Genomic DNA, 13,494 nt, shown 5'->3' with positions numbered 1-13,494 from the left:
AATACGGAATTTTAGCTGAAACCTGGCAGGCAGAAAACCTGACTGACTATTTGGTTCCATCCAACTCCAAAGGGAAATATCCAGCTCTTTATTAGCTGGTAACAAGTAGTAAAGTAGAGAACAGCGAGTTTACTTGTGCTGTTGGTGGAAATGAGCTTGAATGAGGCAAAACCATGGGCGGAAACATTGATCTGTAAAGCTGCAGAATCGGGTGATAAAAAGCCTGGAAGACATTTGGACACACAACTGTAAATAAGAACATTTAGCTACTTCCCTCTCGTAGGATGACACAATATTACTTTTTCCTTGAAACATTTTTTCTCAGTCACTAGACAAATTTGTTACAGAAAAACACAATATTGAGCAAAATATTTATTTTTGACAATTACATGACCTCTGATACTCCAAGAGGTGAATGAGACAGTACAAAAAGTTGCCGTAAAATAATAATAATTAAAAAAAAAGTGACACGAGTTGGCAGACTAGTCCAAAGTGAACGCCTAAAATCACGGCAGCACTGACAGACACATGGAGGTGTTGGAATGTGATGGGTGGTGTGTGCCAGGACAGAGACGCTTGCATTGGAGGAGAGAACCACAACCTGCTACATGTATCACCGCTCCAGTCAATGTGGGGTCGACACAGAAACAGAAAGAAAGAATAGAATATCTGACAATCAGCCCTGAGATTAACACATGGACAAAATATCACTAAAACAAATCATAAGAATAAAACATATTCCAAAAGCTGTATTTGGTATGAAGCCAACAACTATTTGGAACAATCAACAAATGCAGAGAAAATGTCAGGCTCTCTTGACAAAAAAAAAAATGTCCTGCAACAAAAGGAACATAAATTAATAATAATGAATTGATAATGGCACACATGAGAGAGAGAGAGAGAAGGTGTTCCAGGACAGAGATGAAGGTGCGACTGTGACCTGCTGCTGCTGGTGGGACACTGCAGTGGTCTCAGACACAACGCTGCCCCCAGTGGCGGTATTGAAGAGTACAACAGAGACTTTACACCAACACTGATCACACACTTTTCTCTAAAAACAGACTGAGCAGCCAAAGCCCCGACTGAACCATACACCTGGAACTGACCTCAGTCCATCGTTCACACCCATCCCAGAAAGTCCGTGCGTACCTGTGGGTTCATCAGGGAATTTGCCTGACGTGCACTTACAACAATAACAAAGTCTGCAGCAGAGAAATGATTGACAGCTGCCTTTATCAGGATGTTTAAAGAAGGGGACATACATCCACTGATTTGTCTTTGCACAACAAGAGAGCGAGAAGAGGGAAAGACCAACTCTTGCACATCAGATAAGGCTTTTTCAGAAAGGTTCTGCAGGAAACGCACCAATCAGGCTCCCGGTCCAGAAAAACAAAAACAAAAAAAATCACACATCAGAACTGAAATCACTAGCACGGCCACGGCTACTGAAATTAACATCGATGTAAACCAAGAATTCTCCATGCCAGTGATACATCTGCAAACATACATCCGTTTTAAACCTCAGTGACACCGGTGAAGCCGAGTGGTCCTGTGAGGACAGAACAGGCTTTGTTGAGGTTCACTCAACAGTAATGAAAATCAAACGGATTGAAAAAAGGACTGCAGCTCCGACAGAGGACACACCCAAGTAAACAGCCAATGAATGGCAGCAAAGGGCGTCTCATCACGTGTGGGAAAAACATATTTATCGTCCTCTAATATGGTTCAAAACAAAGTACTGATGTCAGGACGGCCCAGATGAACAGATCACGGGAACATTTAATTGCTCTCAGTCTGACATGAGAAGCCAAAGTGCTTTAGGCCAAAACATATATATATATAAAATCACATGTCATCTGGGAGGGGGAGGAACTAAAAATGGAGGTGATGTAAATGGACATGAATCGAAAGGAATATTGACAAATCTCAAGTGATTCGATTATTTTAAAGCAGATTTGATTAAAATAGATACGATAACAAGAGCATCACGTATTCACAGGTGGTGATACATGTTTACAATAATGGATTTGATCAAATGTATGAGCTGTGTTGCATGAATTAATCAGGTTATTATTAATTGTCTAATAAAATGCACAGCAGGGAAAATGTGAACACGTTGCAGTTTATATCATACTGATTGAATCCAATCTGCTTTAAATGAAACCAATCCAATTTTACTGCTCTGCTTATCAACGTGTGTGTGTGTGTGTGTGTGTGTGTGTGTGTGTGTCAGGCCAAGAAAGAAACACTGCAGCCGGAGCAGAGGACCACGTGTTCAGTGCCTCTTCCAAAGTGCATCCTGCAGAAAGCCCTCACACCGAGAGAATACATTCAAACATACACTGCTCCCTTTCCTCCGCAACATCAACTGGGCCCATTGTTAATTGTCATCTGAGCGAACTGGACTTTACGAAACAAAAAGTAATGCCATGTGTGAGTCCCAAAAAAAAAAAAAAGCTGTCGTGTTGACAGCGTCCGTTCAGGTACCTTTGTTCTGAGAGGGTCCTTAGAATGGACTGTCCGGCCCTTTTTTCTGTCCCATCTGTTCATAAAACCTGTGTCTCCTTGATTAGATTGAAATTTCAATATTGAACAGTTTCATCAATAACTTACGAAAAGATAAAGAAACAGTCAAACATTCTTGACAACTGCTAAAGAAGCCAATAAGGAACTTCAGGAATAAATAAACCCAAATATAGTCAAATACTTAGAAAATCTTTAAAAAAATTAAATATCTTTGATTATTTTTCATTTAATCCATGAAAAAAGAAAAAAAACCTCAATAAATAACTCCACAAATTCAGCCTGTTACTTTAAATGAAGCGAGGAGGATTCAGTCTTCAGGTGTCGGGGCAGCTCTCTGTGACTGAGCTCCTCCAGTCGCTGATGTCAGGTCGAACAGCTGGACGAGGAGCAGAGGGGGAAGTTAAGGTTTATGGGTGCTAGCTGTCAGTCAGAAGAAGCCTGGTCCACTGTTGCCGCGGTTACCAGCAGACGCTGCAGGGGAACGTCTGGAAGAGAAAAAACATGATTCAAAGTTGTTCATTTGAGCACATTTCATCAAAACACTGCTTTCTCTAGGGCTGCTTTCAGACACAGACTGAACTCCGGATTATCTCCTGAAATTATCCAAATGTGGAGATTTATGTGAGACGGCAAATGTCCGAGTCAGTAGCTGTGGATATTTCTCTGGGAGCCCCCAGTAAAGACTGCGCAGAATTATCCGGAGGATTCACTGCAAGTGATTTAGCACGACTTGACATTTCTAACAGACGACAGACGCAAAACTGGAAAAGAAAAGAAACAAAGAAAAAGATAAAAGAATATGTAGATATCTCAGGGTGAAAAGGAGGTGGCACACGCGTAGAACACACAGACGAAGATGTCAAGAGTGGTTTGTACACAACAACACATGATCTCCGCAATGGAATGTATAAGTTATGAGCTGCCTCGTGCATGCTGCACCCCCCCTCTCTAAAACGCACTGGAGAGTTATCTGCTGTTGTGCACAGGTTTGAGTGGAGAATCTCCTGCTCCAAAGAAAGTCCAGACACATTCCGGTGTTCATGTCTGAAAATGACTTAGAATAATCAATTGAAATAAAATACAAACAGACAATAAACAGTCCAGAATGTAAGTGTTCACACATTTTCTTGTTAATACATTAAAGTGCCAAGTCTCAGCTTTTATTTGAGTAAGTTTATGTCAATAATGAAAGAACCGTGTGGGAGATGTAGCACTTTTGACACTCAGTGGTGTTCCAGTAAATAAACAAAAACACCTGGGACACGATCAGACTTAGAGTTTCCCGACGGTTACAGGCTGAAACAATGAGCTACGTTTGCAACAGGCTTTTTCTATCATTTGCTGGGTGTGTCAGAGGTGTTGCCCCATCAGCAGTGACAAGCATTGGTCCCATTGAAAAGGCCACAATGGATTCTGGGTTTGCATCATTTGAAGATGTTGTAAGTAGTAATTGCAAATGGCAACAGCAGAGACTGTAACATCACGTGTATTTTGAAGTATTTCACATGTATTTCAACCCATGTCAGCCTCCCTCGGCTCTGCAGCTCGTTGTTAGATCTCCGTTTCTACCACTTTACTGGTGGAATGCTGCAAAGTCACATTCACATCAGACGATGTCTCGGTCTCCTTGAGAAGCTTTGGCTGCTTTGTCCTAATGCATAGGAATGTTGGTCAGTGTCTCCTGTTGTTCCTGTCTGCAGTGACAGCATCAGTATATACCACTGTGAACCTCATACGGTCGAGTGACGACAGAGCCATCACTCTGACAGATGAGGTGGAGGATTTGGGTCATGAGCTGCTCCGTTCTTTCCACAGGTTCATTTCTGTTTTCATCATTTGTATCTTGTGGTGAATCCTCTGAGGTTCTGCTCATGAGGTTTTGATCACTGACAAGGACACATTCTCAACCTGCTGTGCAGTTATAAAGAGTTTGTAATTCACCATGCAAAGGTTTTCTGTTCACCCACAAGACTTTGTTTTGTCAGTGTACAATAAGATTTTATCTTTTTTGTGAACCTCATTAACATCCTATTCACTTCATTGTCACCTATGAAAGGGATAGTTCACCGAAAAATGAGAATTCACTCCATCTACTCACCACTATCCCTTTTACTCCTCACATTGATAAACAAGTCCTGTTCAGTCTACCAGCAACTCTCAACTAGTAGCTAAGAGTCCAATTACTTCATCTCTGGCACTGTGAAAAAAGGGCTGCGGCTCCTAAACTAATGTAATCCTACACAATTCAAATTTAAACAAAATCAGTTTGTTAAAGACTATCAGGTTAAGAGGATTTAACAAATATGATTTAAAAGGGTTTCAGAAAACAACTCTGCGGATGGAGCAGCCTTGCCAGGATGTTGGGGAACTTTGCAGAGAGGTGAAAAAAAATAAATAAATGAGGTCACATCTCAATTTGAATTTGGAGATTGAGAAGTCATTTTCTCAGACCTGACACAACTTGCTCCTAAGCCACAGATACCATGAGAGCAGAGCAAGTCTTTACTAACCTCATGAGTTTCACACCAACGTCATCACCTGTTGTTGCATCTGTTCCCTGCAGGACCTTTGAACGTCTTGTCCTGAAGAATGACGAGGAACCAAAAGCTGAGTCAATGAGAGAGTTGCACAATTTCCCCTCGACATCCTTCAGACAGCTTGTGATAATGATAGAAACTCTCCAAGTGTCTCTGGAACAACTTGTCCAGTTTAAAGTGAAGTTATTTCTGCTCACCTTGTGCTTTTTACACTTCATGGAGAAGTTTTCTTCAAGGAGTACACACTCTGCTGGAACAAGAACAGAACAGGAGTCTGAAGATGCCGCACCGATTCAGCCAAAAGGTTCAACTGCCCACACATACAAGTTCAGCCTCGGCCAACGGCACCTCACAAAACAGCCATTTCCACACTGACGCGCCCACATGAACTCAGACACACTCACACACTCCACCAGCCGTGGGTGAATTCCACTTTGTGTTACAGTGTTTATTTCAGACATCAGATTTTTTTTCAGGAAAAAAAAGTAAAGGTCCTCTAGCAGACCAAAATAACATCTCATTCATATCAATGCAAAACTATCTACATTTAAAAGGGCCAGTTCACCAAAAGCAAATATGTTCTTTTGTACCACTGGTCATGCTGAGTCAGTTTTGGTTTTATTTGAACAGGGTTTGAGATCATCTGTTCACCTGCATTGTACTGTGGTGGAAGCAGAGATCTCAGAAACAAACTGAAGTTTCTCCTACAACCTTTGAACTCAGCAAGAGAGATAATCCACCAGGGTCAATATTGGTGTTTTTGCTTCGTGGGTTGTTATTTCTTGGACTATCCTCAAATTCATCATATCACTAAACTCTGTACAAGCTATAAAAGGTTCTGTAGCCTATATTTAATGAGGTTAGACCCATTTGGATTTCAAATCTTTTTTACAACACAGACCTGGCCAACAACAGTAAAAGTAAATAAAAAAAACAAACAATAAAACTTGAACATAAAAAAAGAAAACTTGCAGACACACACAGACACAGACCTAGTTTTAAAGCTGAAAATCAGTCGTTAACTGATTCTGTGCATTAGGTGCTAAAACCCCAAAACGTTTCTTTTCCAATTCAGTCCGGACTTTAGTAAAAACATATCGCAAAATGTCCATAGTAGGAAGATTGTGACTTCCATTATTCCAGTTAAAAAAATAGGTGGGAATTTTGCCAAGAATTGTTTTGTATATGAACACACACCCATTACTGAGGTTTGTGAGTCAATACATTGAAAAAGTATTTTGTTAAAGAAAATGTCAGTAAATCCTGCTAAATTAAAACATAAAACATTCTTAACACTCAAGAAGTTATTTAAACTGTGTCATTTTTTTATATTTTTGAGATGTATCCATTTATCTCTGTTCCTCTCCCGTACCCCAGAGCATTAGCAAAGTGTTTGTCACTGCACATAACAAAATGTAATGACATCATCAGTAGAATGCAGGTTTTAGCAGTTACAGTTTTTATGTTAATCTCAGTACTTTGTTTTTGTTTGCTGTGAAAAGGCAGGTGGCACAGAGCAGAACGTACCTGACTCCAGAGCACATCTGTAGTGGTACTTGTTGGGACAACCTTTGAAGAAGCAGCCCAGAGTCGCACCTGGATCAGCACACGCGGAGCACATCTGAAAACACAGAGCATCATGTGCCGTCAACATTTTTAAGGCCCACAATTCATATCATTGAATTTAAGACTTCTTTAAGAGTCTGTGGAAACCCTGCAATCTCAATAACACTGAACATGAGATAGTATTAGTTTGATTATCATTTATCGTCTCATTACAATTCTGCTGGCACTAACTAAAAGATGTCTCCTTTAGAATCCCTGACTCATAATCAAAAGGTGTATACCAGCTCCTTCAAGACCTTTCAAAGTTTCAATATAAACTCATTAAAGCCGTTTTCAGGGCAAAATATGGAGAATTGGCTACATACAGAGTTTGCCTTTCCCACACAGCAGGAGGTTTGCTGCACAGACCCGTTCACAACAGCATCAAATCCTCCGCATTACTAGACTCGAGAGATTACATTACAGTTGGGTGCAGCAGGAAGTGCACGCATTAACTTCCCTGCCGAGATCTCATGATCATGTTTACAGCACCTGTCTCTTATCACCACAAAACCTCTTGACATCTTCGTCAGTTTCTTCTACGTGTGTGTCACCCCTCTTTCACCTGGAGATATTTGTTTTCCCTTTTGTTTTTGCATCTGTCTCGTGTTAGAGGCGTCACCAAACATGATTCGGTGTCACTGGCGGAGGCTGTGGTGTCAACAGGAAAAGTCTTAAGATACTGAAACTGAGCTTGGGTCACATTTCTGGCAGCAGACTGAAGCTGCTTTCACATGTGCACTCAAGTCCAAAGATTAGGGGTGTATGTGAGAACGCAATGTCCGAGTCAGCTGCTTCTGATATTTCCTGGAACTTTTCCTGACAGCCCCCTGGTGAAACGTCTGAGACAGTGTGACAATACAGCAGAATAATGGCAGTGAGTGAGTGGGTGTGTCAAAGGTTTTTAAACACACAACGGAAACTGTAAGAATAAAAATATCTCAGATAATAATCTACTGCATCCGGATAAACTCCAGAAAAAATCTTGACCCAATTTTCCAGACATTTGCTAGAGTTCATGTCTAAAAACGGCTTAAGAAACTCTGACATGCTGGTGACTATAGTAAGGGAAACCACGAATTAGAGGCTAAAGTATTCATTATAACTCACAAGTTTTTCATCTTGGTATCATGAATGACATGTCGTGGCATTTTGACTAATATACCAGATCATTAAAGATTTTGTGTGCAAAGCTGAGGTTTTAGTCTGAGGATTGTTGCTTAACCTTGTGGCTTTAGAGCTGAAACAGTTGAATAAACAAATAGCTGATGCCTACAAAGTTCATCTGCAACAATTTCATATCATTTTTTCAACTTTGGCCAATCATTTTTGAACATTTACTGTCTTTCAGTCCTCCATGACTGTAAAATCAATTTGTAACCGCAGGGCTATAAACTGCTGCCTCATAAGAAACCACAATTAATTTGGCATTTCATAAGCAAAGAATATTATATTATTTACTTGTATGCAAGTCTGGCACCACACTTAAAATAAACTTTAAAATATTCACAAAGTTTGAGAATCTAGAACCGTTTGAAGCATTTTAAAAACAAGAAATTGTATCATTTTAGATAAAAGAAAATGTATTGTGTAACAGAGAATTCACATTACAGGCTTAAAGTGCACTTTTACCATCTCTTGTGCCGTCTTGACAGCCTCCTCCAGTCCGTAGACTTTGCCCTTCACGAGGAACACGCCTGCGGACCAGATGCCGCAGTCTTCATGGAGCCAGTACTCACAGGGCTCCAGGGGCAGCACAGGGGGGCTGTACCAGTCCTCCACGTCTGCAGTGCTGGGGTCTGAGCGAGCCCGCTTAGCTGCGGGGCTGCCCATGCCGTTACTGGTCAACCGGTGGCTCTCCAGGAGGCCCTTCTGTTGGAGCTGACCTCCCGGCCTGAAGGACCACTGTGTGGGCGGGACAGCACACTTCCTCCTCCTGCCTCTGCCACTGCAGGATGAGGAGTCTGAATCGCTAAAACCGTCCTCCTCCTCTTTGAGCCGCGATATGCTGGCTGGTCTTTTGGTGCTCGGCTGGTACCCCTCGGGGTAGTAAGGGCCGTGGAGGTCCCCCAAGTCCATGGCATTGGCCGCTTTCCCACACAGGCAGCAGACAAGAGAGCGCTGGTGCTGGCTGTGTGTGGACGCCCGGCCCAGCTGGAGACAAGACGTACTGGGTACAACTGCAGAGAGGAAGTCACCGGGGTGAGCCTGCTGCTGCTGACCCTTCTTGCATTGTGTCCTTCCCTCCTCCTGGTAGTTGATTACAGAACACAGTGAAGGCGATGGCTGCCGACGGTTAATGCGGATGAACGGAGAGAAACTGTCTGACCTCAGCTCCCTTTTCTCCTCCTTGAAGTTGACGTACTTCAACTTGATCTCCGGCTCCATGGGGGAGAACATGGACAAAGACTGACTGCTCATAGGTTTCTTTCGCCTCCTCTTGGCAACGCGAGGCACCTTCGTCTTGGCGGTGGGAGATGTTTTGCTACCTGCAGCCTTGCCTTTGGCTTTGCCTGGACTTTTCTTTGGAGACTTCGATGGTGGTGGGGAAGATCTTGCCACATGAATTTCCGCTGAGGGGTTGGGAAGAGACAGAGGCTCTGTCTCCTTCTTAGAGTTCTTGTGAGCAGCAGACTGAGGACTGGGCTGTGATGAACGTCTCCTAGTTGACTGCTTGGGGCTAGTCTGTGGAGAACATACAGGGAGTGAAACATCCTTTGGCTCTTCCCTTGACCTCTTGTGCACGGCAAGCTGAGGACTTTTTGGAGGTGTGCTGCTATGTGACTTTTTAGAAATGCTGAGCAATTTAGAGTCAGAGGTAGAGTCAGTGTTAATGTTATTAGTTTGAACCCTTTTCACTGGAGTTTCTGCTTTTTGTTTTATTGTTTTCACAGAGAAAGATGACGTCGCTCTGCTTTTCCTTTTTCCTACTGGCAGGGTGTTTTTACTCTTAGTCTCTGCTAAGCTAGAAACACTAGCTGTTGGTGGGGAAGCACGGGCTTTCTTATTGGTGCGTATGCATCCTGATACTTTATACCTGCTTGAATTTATGTTCATAACTATAGCATCCAGCCGCGTCCCTCTGCTGGAACGCCACGGCAGTTTTTTTTCTGTTAAAGTTCTCTCTTGGGCCTTTGCATTCCCATTCATGTGGGGAATAACAGTCTTGGGGTTGTCCTCTAAAACACTGGACACACAAACATCATCTGTCAAGTCAATCAAAGGCTCTATCGCTGACTTCTGTCCATGGACTGGCTGCTTGTTTTCATTGATTGAATCCAACCTTGTGATGTCAGAGCCTTCCTGAATGGCCCCTTCTGTTCTAGAGACATCCCATGCAACCTCCTCTGCTGCCTCTAGGTAGGAGTTGTCGCCGCTGGGCGAGCAGGAGGCCTGAGGAAGGATGAACACATCCTCCACATAGTCCAGTGAGGTAGCGGAGGGGGAGACGGGGTCCTCCAGAGGACTGATGTACTCCCTGCTCAGGGAACACAGGTCTCTAGCAGCCACGCTTTCCAGGACAACCACCGGGTCCTGGTTTTTAGACATGAGTAAGAGCATCTCAGACGTGCCCTTCTCCGGATCCTCTACTGTTGCAGGGGTGAGAGTCTCTGGTGAGGATTCTGCACATGCTACTGAACTATTACCTTGACCATTCTCTAAACCCCTACTGTGTTCCACTTCTTCTTTCCTCCTTCGCACCCGCTCGTCCACGTACCCGTCACTGGAAATCACTCCCCCATCCTTCTCTGGTCCCGCCGGAGCCTGAGATAACGACTGCAAAAGTTCTGGCTGAATGCCGAGGTCCACTTGACCCTCAGCCTGTTCCACGTAATGCTGGGCCAGTGAAAATCCTGTCTCCCCGGGCCCTTTCTCTGAGTCACATGACGGGTGGAGGGAGAAGTTGCCAATGGGGGGCACACCGCACAGAGGCGAGCGACGAGACAACGAGTCTTGAGCGGAGAATACGTGAGACCTGCTCACGTAGGAGAGGGTGACTGTAGTGCGAGAGAAGGCATTGTCTGGTTGAATGGGTTCCCCTGACTGGAGCGCGACGTCCGGGGAGCCGGTCTCTGAGAAGGGTAATCCTTGGTTGCTGGTCGCAGAATTCGCATACCAGCCCGGGCTCTTGACGAACGGCAGGGCATCGAGGGACGCGGCGTTGAGGACACATTCCTCGCCTTTCCCGGTCAGGTCGATCACAGAGGGGATGCTGGAGGTGGAGAGGTCCTGAGGCTGTAGATCATCTCTGCTCCCAGGTGGCTGCTCCATCACAACTGAAATGCACGGAGCGAGGGAAAGACACTCGTGATTGTGTAGTAGAGACAAGAATAATACATTTCTGATGTTGTCGGTTTATCTTCTAGTAGTCATTGACTTTCTAGATAAGATTTACTGACATCTTCTTTCTTAAAGTCCCAGTAAAGTCCTGAGCTACACATTTCACACACTGGTTGAGTGGTTGTTTGATTTTGTTTTGAAAGACACAAGCCCTCACATCTCAAGTCATAACGTTGACTTTAGCTTGAAATCTGGCGTGTGCTTGTATTTCATTAACATTTGAGGGATTAACTGACAGTTCACGTTATAACTTCTTCCTAGTGTATCTAAGTATTAATGGATGTCGTTGGTTTTAAGTCGTTGTTCTCAGTGAACAAAGTGTTTCCGGACACTGCCTCACTCTTTACCTCCAACATTGACAGGTCACACTCGCTAGCGCAGTTAGCTTATTTTAGCCGCAGCTAACGTTAGCTTGCTAGGCCCGGCTTAGCTCCGGTGACGTTACCCTAATGGCGAACTCCCATCAGATATCACGTAACTTTTATTTTTGCCTCTGTTGCGATAGAAAGCCACACACAATGGAAAGATGTTTGAAACTTCCACAGTTCCGTAAACCGCACTCTTTAATTCGGCAAGGTTTTTATTCACTAGAAAAGCGATATTTCGATAAAAGGGCAACTTGTATAGCTTAGTGGAGCGCATTGTTAGTTACTGCTCCCCGCGACTCTAACTTTGTTGCAGCGGAACCAATTTTAAAATGTTAACTCTCAATTCAGAATACGCGTTTTTTTAAATATTCCAATGAATTCCGATTTGAAGATTGGATCTAGGCGGCGCTAAAAAAAGTAAACATAGTTAGAAACTTGATGCAAAAACTCGACGGGGAGAGAGGTTTTATTAAAGTGCGGATAAGTTGTCATGGGGTTTGGCGACACGTTCTCTGCAGTAACCAGAGCGGAGCGGACCGGGGAAGGCCCGGTGGATGAGACAAAGAGGAGGTAATGCGCCGCTCATCCAAACTTACCGGGACCGGAGAGACCGCAGCGTTACTAAACGTCCCGTTAACAATCCGTCCCCCCCGGCATCTCCTCCAGCAGCCCACCTACTCTAACTACCGGCGACCACACGGGGAGAAAGCCCCACATTGACTGAAGACCCTCACACACTTTCAGAGACACACTTCTCTGAGAGCAGCCTGCGTCCACTTCACTGTGCAAGGTCCAGCTTCCGGATAGGCCTTTCACAATAAAACGACTACTGGCTCGTTTCGGCGCTGGCATTCAGACAATTATTCAAATTGGTATTAAAAGTAGAATTAAATAACAATGCTAGTTGTTGAACACAAACCTTTTGCTGTTTAGGCCCAGTCATGTGTCCGTGATCCAGCTGTTGCATATAGGCTTTCAAGCAGTGGCGGATCCAGCCTTTTTCTATATCCCACAACAGGATGAAGACCCCTCTTCAGCCTGCAATCAAAATAACGGAGAAAACGGACTCTTCTCAACTTAGAGAAAGTTTCTACAGAAGAAATCTACAACTTGGAAAATATGCACCGAGGAGAAACCTATAAAATAGAGAAATAGCCAACAAGCTGCAGATTACAATTGGACTCTGAAGAAACAATGCCTACACGGGACTCTGACTTTAAAAGAAGATTTTTGGACTTTGTGCTAAGTTTGGAATTTTCAACAGAATTAAATTTTCTGGTAGTAAACGGGTGTGCCGGCATTCACTCCGTCTCACTAAATTCACATTAGCTCTCTTAAAGCTGCAGTATATAGAATCATATTTACTATACTCTCTTTATTAAATTGTACTTTCAATGCTAATTAAATGAAAAAAACAAGAAAGTCAGATTTGATTAAGAAGTTGTGGACATTAGTTTTATGATAGTAAATGGGGAACTTGGAGGTTTTATAACAACTTACTGATTCTTAAAGGTTACTTTGGCCAAATATTTTAACAGATCCTTGAGGTTTACAAAACCACTAAATAATTTCCTGGCACCTATAAGTGAACTCAGAGAGCTGCCGTGAACGGGCGCGGCTGGAAATACAATTTTACTCATAGGGCTATTCAGTATAATACTTTTTCAGTGGGAGCAGGGTAGACGTTCGGATGAAGGCAGTAAGAAGCTAGGTGTGTCTCTTCGCCGTCAGCTTCAAAAAGTTACAGTGAAACTCTAATAGGGTAAATTCCTCTAGAGCCTGAAACTCTGACCCTTATAACGGAGAGAAGAGAAAGAGAAAGAGCCTTTGAAATGGGACAGGCTAGTTGTGCCACTGTGAGGCAATTGGTCTTGAAATGCAGCCTCTGAAGGAAGCAGCCCTTGAATTGAGACACAGCTCATATGTCCAACATCCATGCCCAGATCCTGATTCAGTAAGGTGAACAATTCCTTGTTTTACTATAAACTCTATAGCTTTGAAGTCACACATCATTGGCTATATTTTGAAAATAGTTCCTTGTTCAAGCACAGTGTATTTTCAAAAAAATGCCTAACAAAGTATTAGTATTGTTAGTAAGTTACTAGTTTTTTTTACTT

General features: G+C 43.3%; 1 protein-coding gene across 2 annotated transcripts; it reads right to left on the bottom strand.

The window, feature by feature from the left end:
* Positions 1-357: 357 nt before the first annotated feature.
* si:dkey-94l16.4 (transcription factor 20) lies at positions 358-12,141 on the bottom strand. Of its 2 annotated transcripts, none has more exons than XM_035145889.2 (6): positions 11,974-12,141; positions 8,301-10,945; positions 6,591-6,684; positions 5,261-5,313; positions 5,037-5,108; positions 358-3,011 (listed from the first exon to the last, which is right to left on the bottom strand). In XM_035145889.2, the coding sequence occupies exons 2-5, from the start codon at positions 10,938-10,940 to the stop codon at positions 5,061-5,063; spliced, it is 2,835 nt and encodes a 944-aa protein (XP_035001780.1). In that variant the 5' UTR covers positions 10,941-10,945; positions 11,974-12,141; the 3' UTR covers positions 358-3,011; positions 5,037-5,060. The 2 variants fall into 2 exon arrangements, with proteins under 2 accessions (XP_035001780.1, XP_035001781.1); XM_035145890.2 differs by having other exon boundaries at positions 5,261-5,310.
* Positions 12,142-13,494: the final 1,353 nt, after the last annotated feature.

The sequence above is a fragment of the Hippoglossus stenolepis genome, chromosome 21 (assembly GCF_022539355.2).
Source record: "Hippoglossus stenolepis isolate QCI-W04-F060 chromosome 21, HSTE1.2, whole genome shotgun sequence".
Classification (NCBI taxonomy): Eukaryota; Metazoa; Chordata; class Actinopteri; order Pleuronectiformes; family Pleuronectidae; genus Hippoglossus; species Hippoglossus stenolepis.
This window is presented reverse-complemented; position numbering and strand designations above follow the sequence as displayed.

Excerpts from the sequence above, each read along its gene's own strand:
- si:dkey-94l16.4 (XM_035145889.2), bottom strand. The coding sequence starts at position 10,940 with ATGGAGCAGCCACCTGGGAGCAGAGATGATCTACAGCCTCAGGACCTC. Across the intron at positions 6,685-8,300 it reads TCAAGACGGCACAAGAGATG|ATGTGCTCCGCGTGTGCTGA; the intron begins GTAAAAGTGCAC and ends CTGTGTTTTCAG. Across the intron at positions 5,109-5,260 it reads TGAAGTGTAAAAAGCACAAG|GACAAGACGTTCAAAGGTCC; the intron begins GTGAGCAGAAAT and ends GTCATTCTTCAG.